The sequence below is a fragment of the Pogona vitticeps genome, chromosome 5, assembly GCF_051106095.1.
Source record: "Pogona vitticeps strain Pit_001003342236 chromosome 5, PviZW2.1, whole genome shotgun sequence".
Taxonomy (NCBI): Eukaryota; Metazoa; Chordata; class Lepidosauria; order Squamata; family Agamidae; genus Pogona; species Pogona vitticeps.
In genome coordinates this window covers 181,073,981-181,085,704 of record NC_135787.1, presented here as the reverse complement: position 1 = coordinate 181,085,704, position 11,724 = coordinate 181,073,981, and the positions used below count along the sequence as shown (strand labels likewise).

Below are 11,724 nucleotides of genomic sequence, written 5' to 3'. Positions count from 1 at the left end.
CATGATCACTGCAAAAAGGGACAGCAGCCACGAAATTAAAAGACGCTTCCTTCTTGGGAGGAAAGCAATGACAAACCTCGACAGCATCTTAAAACGCAGAGACATCACCTTGCCGACAAAAGTCCGAATAGTCAAAGCTATGGTTTTTCCTGTAGTGATGTACGGAAGTGAGATCTGGACCATAAGGAAGGCTGACCGCCAAAGAATTGATGCTTTTGAATTGTGGTGCTGGAGGAGACTCTTGAGAGTCCCCTGGACTGCAAGGAGAACAAACCTACCCATTCTAAAGGAAATCAAGCCTGAGTGCTCCCTGGAAGGACAGATCCTGAAGCTGAGGCTCCAGTACTTTGGGCATCTCATGAGAAGAGAAGACTCCCTGGAAAAGACCCTGATGTTAGGAAAGTGTGAGGGCAAGAGGAGAAGGGGACGACATAGGATGAGATGGTTGGACAGTGTCATCGAAGCGACCAACATGAATTTGGCCCAGCTCCGGGAGGCAGTGGAAGACAGGAGGGCCTGGCGTGCTCTGGTCCATGGGGTCACGAAGCGTCGGACACGACTAAACAAACAATATATGGTTCAGCCTCCTTAGCCTGCAGAGCCTCTCCTGTGGAACTCCCTCCCTCCAGCTCCCTCTTTGTTGCCTTTCTTGGTGGTCTATTAAGACCTCCCTTTTCAGGAAGTGCTTTCAACTGATCCCATAGCTGTAGCAAGTGATGTTTTCACTGGCTTGGACTCTTTTGCTCTTCATTTCATTACAGGTCACGGCACAATTTGTACTCTGATTTTGCAATGACTAAGGGATGCCACCTAGTGACCAAAAGAATGGAGAGAGAGATTTTTAAGAAACCCACTATAATCAAAGTAATAAAACTAACAAAACGTCTGCAAATCAATATTAGAGAATTAGAAATAAATACATAACAATTAGTTTGCAGCAGCATCCATTCAAAGAAGCCAGAGTTACACAAATACCCAGTGGCTTGTTGAATTATTTTAGCATTCCTACCAATATGGTCAGGACAAGCAGAAATCCTATGTGGATGCTCCCGTTATTGTTCTATTGTCCTCTCCTTGGAAAGATTGGCAGATGCATCTCATTAAAAATTACAAATAATAAGGGCAAAGTTATTCATTTTTGGGAACCTTTTATATGAAATAGACAGTAAATGGCATGAGGGGTGAGCAATGGTTGCTTTCAAATTTATTTTTAAAAGACCGTAATTTTTGCAAACTCCTTCCAAGCTTTAAAAAAAGCAACCATGTGTCAAACCTATTTAAAAAACCTGCCAGACTATTTGCTCATAAAAATATTACAGGGTTGTTTCAGACAAAGGCCTGCACGTTTGAGTGTTACAAAAAATTCAAGCAAGCCCATGATAGTCACCAATTTTTCCTTGCACGGCTGCATGTGAAAAATCAAAGATGAAGCTTTGCGCATCATTACTCCATTTCCATGGCAGGAAAAGATGGGGTGATGCTGGGGTTTCTGCCTGATGCTTGAAGAGATGGAGAGCACAGAATCTCTAACTGCAGTGTAGGAAAGATGGCAGCCCTATAAAAGCACCAGAGCTTGGAAACGTTATATTTTTTTGACTACAGGAGTCAGACTACAATGGTTGAACTACAATAATAAACTGCCTTTTCAGCTCTAAGCTGGAAATGCTAACATTTTGGACCACAACTCCCTGATGCACATAATTCAGCTGGCTGGGGGATGATGGAGTGTGCAGTTCTACCAAATAACTTTACTAAGCTTTGGGCACAAATGAGAGGGTGATTTATCTCCCCCCCCCACTCCTTGCTGCTTAGAAAGAGCTCCATTACCAAAGCAAAACAGAAAAAGCACTGTGTCCCAAATTACTTCTGCCAGCCTCAACAAAGCAGTTATATTATCAAGACACAGAGACTCTCAGCAAAAATTGAATAGCAACAGTTATATACCATAAAAAGTCTCAGGGATGCTCCCTAGAAGAAAATTCTCAGTGTTTCTCTTGGCAGATGGAGTTGCATTAAAAGATCTGAAATGGACTCCTCAGATACCCTGATCCTGATGTTTACTTGGATATAAATGCCACTGATCTAAACAGCAGCTTAACAAGTAAGGATGTTCCAGGAGTGTGGCTCCAGATGTAGACTCCAGTACAAAAGAAATGGCCACAGACAGAGAAAGGACAGCAGAGATGGGGTAGTGGTGATGGTATCTTCCAGATGAACTGAGCTTCAGCCCAGATCACAACTCCCTGTGCCCTCCTTCCACACAACTTGGAGAGTCAGCTTGGATTTGATGTCTGTTCCATAATTTTCCAGTCAACACTGTGTCAGCATGAGAAAGCAGAGCCAGTTAGTCCTGCATGGGAGGCCGGTGGTGTGGAGAAAACACAGCCATCCGGGCTTGACGGAGCAGCTGGAGGAGCCTGTACAGAAACGGCAGAGAAGTTGGAGAAGCTGGAAATGAAGAGTGGAAGAAGGTTACCTTCATGTTTATCAGCAGTGGCCCACCTTGTAGGATGCCCCTGATATTTGTGGATTGCAACTCTCACCACTGACTATGCCAACTAGGGCTGACAGTGGTAGCAACCCAACAATACCTGGAGGGTCACAAGCTTCCCACCCCAATCTTCAGTAATAACGTAACAAAACTACCATGAAACCAGTCAAGGATTCCTCCTTTAAGTGCAAATACATGGCCTTCACAGAGTTCTCACACCGCAAAAACAAGCTCTTGACACGGGGAACTGAATGTACCCTGCAAGATTACAAGGCATTTCTAGGGCTACCACATTTTCTATTTCACCAACCTAATTTGCCACAACTTGATCGGAAGCATTAAGTCCGTGGAACATCCAGTCTTTTGTGCTGGGTAGCCGTGGAGCAAATGTTCTAAACCTGCACCTGGCAACCCAGGTGGGCATCTTGAGGCAGGCAGACTTAAAGCAGAGAGGAAATCCTTAAATCCTATTGATGTATAGAAGAACCGTAAACAGGTAGATCTGGGTTAGATGTAGCCACAAAGGCAGTTGGGCTGGCATTAGGAAACTCCCCAGCCCCCTGCTCTCCAAAGCAGTCCCTCACTTTCTTTGGAAATCGTGGACAAAGGGCAGAGTGGGAGACAGCTGTGGTGGAGATGAGAAAGGGATCTCCAAAAACTCAGGTGGAGACACCTTCGGAAAGTAGAATTCTTCTACCCCTGCAAAGCTGATTCCTGGATCCAAACAATTTTTTATTTGGCATTTTAAATACCCTCAGATCCCTAGATATTTCCAGTGTGGTTTAGTGGATAGAGTAACAGAGTAGGACTCTGGAGAACAGGGTTCGAATTCCCACTCAGCCATGGAAACACGCTGGAAAAACTCCTCCTTAAATATTTCATTTACTTTAAAAGCCCTATTAGGGTCACTATAAGTTGATTCTGAGTTGATGGCACAGAACACACAGAGATCCCTAGATGCCATCATGCAAGTTATACAACCAGCAGAATCAAGCGCTGCAATTCTTATTAAATTTATAACACTAGGTCAGGAATCACATGTTGGGAAATTCACACACACACATGAACACATACACACTATCATTACATGTAGAAACTAGCAGGTTATGAGAAAAGATTTTCCTTCGCCTCCTAATGTGCTGCTTCTCCTATGCAGAGAACTGTATTTCTTTGTAGCAGTTTGTATTCATTGATAGCAGGATGTACCATAAAAACATACATATAAACACACATACATAAAACAGCAACATTCAAACACGTGAGTCCCCAGCTCTAGCGGGAAGCAGGACAATCTAGCAAAACCTCCCTCATATGATTCCATTGATGATGATGCTTGCACTAGGCCTTGGAATATTCTTAGGGGACAATCTCCTTCAGAGACAGGTCCTATTTTAGGTGAGGAATAGGTTGTCCCAGGAGCATGTGGTCAGGGAGTACGACAGGTGGATAAGCACATCTCAGTTGCTAGGCCATTACAGGAAGCAATACATCACTAACTGCACATTCTTACTACAAATGGGAAACAAGGCATGCATACAATCCTTATTCTTTTGCACAAATGTGGACACAGAGAGAGAAGCTGTCCCCAACCTGCCCAAGAAATCTTTAATGTATTTCCTCTTAAAATTCTCATTTTAGTTACTATCCACAGATCTAACTCACCTCTCCCCTTACTTGTGGATTCCAGTTTTATTTGGTGCCATTATTACATCCTGCCTTGGATACCCGAGACCTGATCCTACCACCTGCAAGTCTGATGTGTGAACAGATGAGTTCCAAAATTTTAAAAGCCCATTTGTAGAAATGTTACAAGTTATTCCAGATAGCCACATCTCATTTCAGCATCACTGCATCCCACACAATCCAATTTGAGAGACCATGCCTCAGGGTGTAAGGCATTATTTCTGATCTTCGAGACATAAGAAATCATGGGCACGGGAGCCTCCCCGCCACTCACATACCTGGATCAAGTCTCACCACAATGAGACACAGCATGAAAGCAGCCAGGAGTGTCTTCTTGTAAGGGATCGAACAGAGCTGGCCTACTAAGGATCCTAGCATGCTTCCCAGCTGTGCCAAAGCAGTCAACATTTTTTGGGACACAAAACCTGAAGCACAAGGAAACAGTGTTACACCAAAGAAAGGGGGGGAGAAGAGGTTCCTTAAAAAACAGATGACCAATATGCAAGCCCTGTAGATGTTGTTATACTGCAATGCTCCTTAGGCTGAGCTAGCGGTGAGGGAGGATGAGAGTCCAACCTTATTTGGAAGGCCACATGTTACCCTTCCATGGATTATCTTAGAATCTTAGAACTACAGAGCTGGAAAGGACCCTATGGATCAGCGAATCCAGCCCCTATCAAGGAGGCACAGTGGGGAATCGAACTCCCAACCTCTGGCTCCACAGCCAGAGACCTAAACCACAGAGCTATCCAGCAGTTACGAGGAAGACCTTAAAGGCTACTGCTGTCAGTCACACATATGAGTAACCAGTTAGGAGGATTCTGGCAATGGTCCAAAACAGTAACTTTTCCAAGATCTGATCTGGATGCTGCTCTTGTCCCCCAATACTCCACTTACCTCTGCTAATAATATCCAATGGGATTGCTCAATGTATTTCCCATCATTATGTCCTGTGAAGTTGCTCAGTGTTCAGTGAACTAGTTGGTATTTACTAGTCAGTATACTGGAAAATATACTATAAAACAGAATTGCAGGATTTGTTTGTTTGTTTTTACCTCGCCTTTCTCCTTAATAAAGGACCCAAGGCACAAGAGTAATAGCTGGTTTGCACATGCAGTTACCTATGCAATTCTCATTTAATAACCATACTGCCCAGAAATGATCTTCAGTGGGGCAGGGGACTGTGTGCCCTTACAGGTATCTGTTTGCCTGCCCCTCCCTTCAGCTCCAGCTCACACAGCCAGCGGTAAGAGAAGACGGGAGCAGTAGTACAGTTATAGTGCCACAGAGTCTTCATCCTAGCTCTGCGATATCCATCAGGACCAGTTTTTCTTCAGGATTTTCTAGTCTAAAAAGATTACTATGTTAGTCAGTTACCAGGAGCGCAGACTTTTCTAGCACAGAAGAGCCAATAAGCAAATATATTAAAAAACGCATTAACTGGCAGCTATAGGTTTCTCCAATTTACTGCATTTACACTGGCATAAATAGCCAACTGGATTCTGGCCAATGATTTTGCCCAGAAGACTGCTAAAATGAGAACCTACCCAGTTGTTGCTTCCATGCCACATCTGGTTCTTCTGGAGGACTGAGGTCCTCCTCTTCCTGCTGCAGCCACTGACGCTGCTTCTCTTTAATCCTCTCATGTGCCTCCACCTGCTGCTCTATGCTTAGGTCTTTGCAGCCTTGGACCAGCTCCTCTGCCTCTGCAAAGCGCCCAAGCGGCAGCAGCACATGGAACAGGTACAGCTGAACCAACAGGCCATAATGATGCAAGTTTTGATTGGCAGAAGAACGCAACCAGTCATTGCCAATTTCCAGCATCAAGTGAGGTTCTTCCACTTTGCTGTGGAGGAGGATGCTGAGAGAGAACATCGTAACAACAACACTTTAATATGATTACACAATCAGACACCTGGATTTATCTAATATTTTCTGTACACATTCTCAGAGTTCCTGGCATAGGACAAAATCCTCCTGCAGAAGACTACATGCATAAGGGAAAGTGGTTTTTATGCTTTGCCAGTTGCTGTTAACATAACTGATTGAGCAACTAGATTGGCTGAACACACAATGAATAGTTGCCAAATAGCCTCACCACCTGCATAATTGCCCTTATGCGATCAGGTAAGCAACAGGATTCTGGCTATAGAGTAAAAGACGGAGAGCCGATTTTCCATTGAGAACCACATTCCTTGGGTGTAATCCATGGGAAGCCACAAACTGGTAGTGGGCACAGATGGGTCCAAAAATGGGCAGGGCCATTCTTTGATTCTGATACCTGGGCCCTTGTACACCCCAAATTTAAAAAACAAAGACATTTTGGTCCATAAAGTACACCCGGGGCGCATCCATTAAAACATTCCCACATTCTGGTTAAACCCAATTTTCACAGCTGTCAAAACTCCACTGTAGCAAACTGTTCCATATATAACCATGACTGTTTAAAATATATATTTTTATATAGTAAAAAAATGCGAATCATCATATTTTGCCACATCCTTCCCTTCAGCTTGCCCTTTTGGAGGTATGATTTCAGGCTGTCAGCCAATCTGAAACATCACTAAAGTGGTAAATCCATGTTGGGTAGTACCATTTCAGTCTGCAAGTAGAAGGATCATGTGATAAAATGTACCTTCTTCAACATAATCCCAGCACAAAGAAGGCTAGCATATCCAGGAGAAGCTACAATCATTGCTCTCAATATCAAGATTTTTGGAACTATGGAGGAACTGATTTGGCTATATCAGCTCTCCATCTACAGGCTTAAGTGGTACAGTCCAGAAACAACTTTATGACTGCCATAAAAACCAGGCACATACAAAGAAGTGGAACTCACCACAGTTCTAGGATTTGAGGAGGCCAACATTCAGGATCTTGGTAGTACTGGAGAAGCCAGGGAAGGACTTCCCGCCATCGGTTCATCTCTGCCAGGGCTTGGATGCCCACAATACATAAGGAGCATTTCAGTACTTCAGAGCTGGTTCAGCAAAGAGATGTGTGAAATTAGATACAGTAGCAATCCTTGCAAACAACATCAAAATCTTGAGCATCTGACCTAGAGCATCATTCTCCACTTCCATGACTGTAAGACAAGATCCACTGGAAAAGGCAATGATGCTGGGAAATGGTGAAAGCAGGAGAAAAAGAGAAAAACTGGACATCAGATGGACTGGCTCAATAACACAACATTCAATTTGCAAGACCTAAGCAGGGCTGTTAATGACAAGATCTTTTTGAGGCCATTAATTTACAGGGTCACCATAAGTTGGGAACAACTTGATGGTACATAAACAACACCTCTTTCAGTTGTGACCACTATCTAGACCGGAATTTAAAGGTTTACACTCTGCAACCCACACATGGGTATGTAGCCCTCCCTCTCTGCCACTAAGATGGACTAAAGTACTGGGGGGGGGGGAGATAAATAAATAGTTCCCTTTTAAAAGAATAAGTAGTGAACAGACGGTGCTCCAAATATTGTTGCATTGCAACTCCCATTTGGTTAAGGCTAATATGTGTTGCAGTCCAACATTTGAGGACTACAGGTTTCTCCCCCCTAGAGTAAAACTGCAGAAGTCTTCCCTCCCAGCTGTGCTGGCCAGGAGATGTACTACAGTCCAAGAACCTCTGGGGTCCCAAGGTTGGAAACCAGTGCAAAACGCAATCCCAATTTGGAAAAGTTGCTTTGCTGGATTACAGCTCCCAAAATCCCCTAGAGCGGGCAGGACAGTCTGTCACTTTTCCAAACTCCGCAACGAACAGTATCCTCCATCCAGACCTTGGCAAAGTTACTTTTTTAAAAAAACTACAACTCCCAGGGTGCCCCAGCCAATTCTGAGAGTGGCAAAGCAAACAAGAAAGGTTTCCAAGGTCCACCCCAACCACCACCACCCCCTCCTTCCCCCCCCCCCACAGTTGGTCGGCCTCCCTCCGTACCTGTCGCGCTCCTGGTCCTCGGGCTCGGCCAGGAGGAGGCTCTGCCAGCCTCTCTCGCACCTGTCCAGGGCGGCCGCAAAATCCCTCTGCATCACCAGCAGATCCGTGGCGTCCTCCAGCAAGGAAGCCGCCGGGGACGCCGCGGGGGAGAGAGCCGGGGGCTCGCTGCTCCTTAAAAGGCTTCCCGCCCCACCGAGGCCAGCAAACGCCGACGACGACGAAGACTCGTCCCTCCTCTTCATCCTTTCAGGATCCCGACGTCCCACTTCAAGAAGGGCGGCCAGATCCGTGCAGGCTCTGCGAAACCAAGCCTTATATATACTTCAGGATTCAGGCAGTTCTGTTGTTTTTTCCTCACCCTGGATTCTCCGCCATCAGACGCAGAAGAAGAGAAAAGGGAAGAGAACAAAACCTGCCATCTCAGTTTAAGGAACCCCCCCCCCAAAAAAAAATTTTCTTAGCTTGCACCGTCTTTCAGGATCAAAGGGGAAAAGTCCGAAGCAGCTGGATTTTGGAGAAACACGTTCCTCCCCAAAGGCATGCTTGGTATCCGGGACAGGATGCAACAGACCTGGCCGTACAGCCAGCAACCCTGACACTAACGCCGACAACCACTTTCCCTAGACATCTAAATAACAACCACCACCATTGCCCTGCAAAACTGGCCGCAGAAGAGACGGCTTCCTCGTCGCGTCGCCAGCGAGCCAGAGACGCCGCGAAGCGTGCTGGGAACTGTAGTTTCGTATGGAACGAGGAAGACGTCTTGTTAGTAGTTATCAACCAAGGGGGGGGGAGAAGGGCCCTGCCGGAAGGAGGCTAGCCTACAACGACCAGGAAGCGGCCTGTGTGACGGGAAAGAACGCGACACAAGAAGGAGCGGGTTCCCAGTTGCGTTTTGATGAGACTGGAGATGATTACCAGTCAAAGCATTCTGAATCCACATTCTTCTTCCCCTGCCCTCCCCCCTTTTTTTGCTGATCTCCTGAAAGTATCACGTTTCCAGGGAATTCTTAGTGATTAGTTCCCATATGCTGATCCTTTAGTTCCAAAATCCTATTGTACGAAGTCCGCCCTGAAAAGCTGCCCCTAGTCCCCACACAAGAAAAAACTCCCATTTCCCTCCAGCCACACCTAATCCTCGGCTTCAGCCTTTTGCATAATACACCACCTAAATTCCAGATTTTTCTAATGTGCGGATTCCTCCCAACCCTATCTTTGGTTGTTCTCATTCTTATATGTCACATTTTCATCCTAGTATGAAGTACTAAGCTATCTAGAATAGATCCTTTTGCCTTTTTTAGAAATTTCCATTCCAACCGCTGCTAGTAATAATAACCTGGCGTGCTCTGGTCCATGGGGTCACGAAGAGTCGGACATGACTTAACGACTAAACAACAAAAACTAGTAATATCCTCACGTTTTTATGCAGTAACGAACTACTTCCAAGATCTACAGTTGACAGAAATCAGAGCTTGCCAGAGTAATCTTTTTGCCTGGTTTCTTACCTCATAAAGGGTTGAGATAGCACTTTTTCAAAAGGGAACTACAAGGGGGTGTCCCAACCAAAGCAATGCTGATCTTATCCCTAACCACCCCCACCCCCCAATAGGACTGGCAGTGAGCTGTTGAACTGGGAAAACTTAGCTGAAGTAAATGTCATCCAGCACCACTAAGTCAAGGCACACAATACCCTTGGTTCGGTGAAATCGTTTTATAAGTGTGGCAGAAAATCCTGCAAGTGCCTCTTCCCCTCATTGGCAGTAAGAATGTAGCAATAATAATATTAAATTACAATCAATTTGCTGCCCTTTCATGACTCTCCAAACCAAGCTTCTTGATGTTCTTGCCTCACTGTCCCTAATGGCAGGGCTGGTTCTTCAGGGATGCCTAAACTACTAGATAACAGACTCTGAAACAGAAATTGCTTGGGAGTCTTTCTTTCTGGTGAGAGTCGGTGTGCTCAAATGCTGCAGTTCTTCTACCCAGTCACAAGGTGCTGCTCAAACAATGCATAATTGCTAGACCAATTTATTATTATTATTATTATTATTATTATTATTATTATTATTATTATTATTATTATTATTATTATTATTATTATTATTAGCCCCAGATATGACAACAACAACAACAACAACAACAATCTTAGATCTGAACAGCTAGAAGGAGCCCTATGAATCATCAAGTCCAGGTCGTCTCAAGGAGGCATAGTGGTGAATTGAACTCCCAACTTCTGATTTTGTAGCCAGACAGACACCTAAACCACTGAGCTATCCAGCAGTTCTACAAAGAGTTTAGAAAGCAAACCATCTGAAATACGTTTAAAAGCAATGCAATATTAATAGTAAAATAATGCAGTTCAAACTGCATTCAATAATGCCATGCAGAGTTGAAACACATTTGAAATAAAATAAAGTCATGCTTAGAATGACAACAGCCTATGAAAACCCCCTCACGTGTCCTAAGAATTCTTAACATAAGGAGAGGTGGAGGGCTGTAGAACACAGTTTGGGAAAATTAACTGTTGGACAACATCTCCTATGATCCCCAAATTAGTTGTTGGATTCTGGAAGTTGTAATCCAATAGTGTAACTTTCCCCAGTTCTGCTCTTGAGCAACAAAGGATAGATGCAGTGGCACATTGGTAGGGGAAGAAAGAAAACTTTCCTTCAATAAACTCCTTGGGATCCCAGATACTGTAATATCAAAGTTCTTGCCTTCAAAATTAGAAGCAAATTAAGTAGGATGGATCGACAGAATTATACTGGAGTTCTGTTGTTGTTTAGTCATGTCTGACTCTTCGTGACCCCATGGACCAGAGCACATCAGGCCCTCCTCTCTTCCACTGTCTCCTGGAGTTGGGTCAGATTCATGTTGGTCGCTTTGATTACACTGTCCAGCCATCTCTGTCGTCCCCTTCTCCTCTTGCCTTCACACTTTCCCAACATCAGGGTCTTTTCCAGGGAGTCTTCTCTTCTCAATACTGGAGTTACCTGAGACCAAATATACTTCATAGGGCATGGCAAAAAGAGAAGAGTAAAAATATGCTGCTTAAACAGTATTAACCAGAGACAGATCTGAATTGAATGGACACACTTTTTAAATGTTTTTTTTTGGGGGGGGGGGTTGTGGTGAACTTATATCTAACTCCTGAAGTTCTCCAAGGGGGACAGAATCATTTATGTTCAATCCCCCTCCCCCCAGTTCTTGAGGACTGCATGCTCAGGAGCCATCCTTTGCTCAGGCTTTTGGCCTAGCCTTCTGGATGGGGAGAAATGCCTTCTTTCTTAAACCCTAATATTAATCTTAGAATTGCAGGGCCGGAAGAGACACTATGGGTTTTCAGGTTCAGCCCCTGTCAAGGAGGCACAGTGGGGAATCGAACTCCCATCACACAGCCACATAGCCAGAGGCCTAAACCACTGAGTTATCCAACAGTTAATGGCAACCAATTAGATTCTGGGTATGAATAAAATAAATTGAGTGTTGGCTCCAGAATGTTTAAGGGTTCTCAAACATGGAACCCTGAGGAGCGGTGTTAACTTGGGAGAAAAGGGACACGGAAAATAAGAATTCTACTTAGTAACAGCATCGGATCTTATTGGATATTC

The 11,724-nt window shown here is 44.5% G+C and overlaps 1 protein-coding gene across 2 annotated transcripts; it reads right to left on the bottom strand.

Annotated features, from left to right (window-relative positions):
- Positions 1-836: 836 nt before the first annotated feature.
- On the bottom strand, positions 837-9,698 carry PEX26 (peroxisomal biogenesis factor 26). Of its 2 annotated transcripts, none has more exons than XM_020778073.3 (5): positions 8,114-9,698; positions 7,014-7,154; positions 5,722-6,035; positions 4,453-4,599; positions 837-2,448 (listed from the first exon to the last, which is right to left on the bottom strand). In XM_020778073.3, exons 1-5 carry the CDS (start codon positions 8,353-8,355, stop codon positions 2,345-2,347), a joined length of 948 nt encoding a protein of 315 aa, XP_020633732.2. In that variant the 5' UTR covers positions 8,356-9,698; the 3' UTR covers positions 837-2,344. The 2 variants fall into 2 exon arrangements, with proteins under 2 accessions (XP_020633732.2, XP_072855907.2); XM_072999806.2 differs by having other exon boundaries at positions 837-2,417.
- Positions 9,699-11,724: the final 2,026 nt, after the last annotated feature.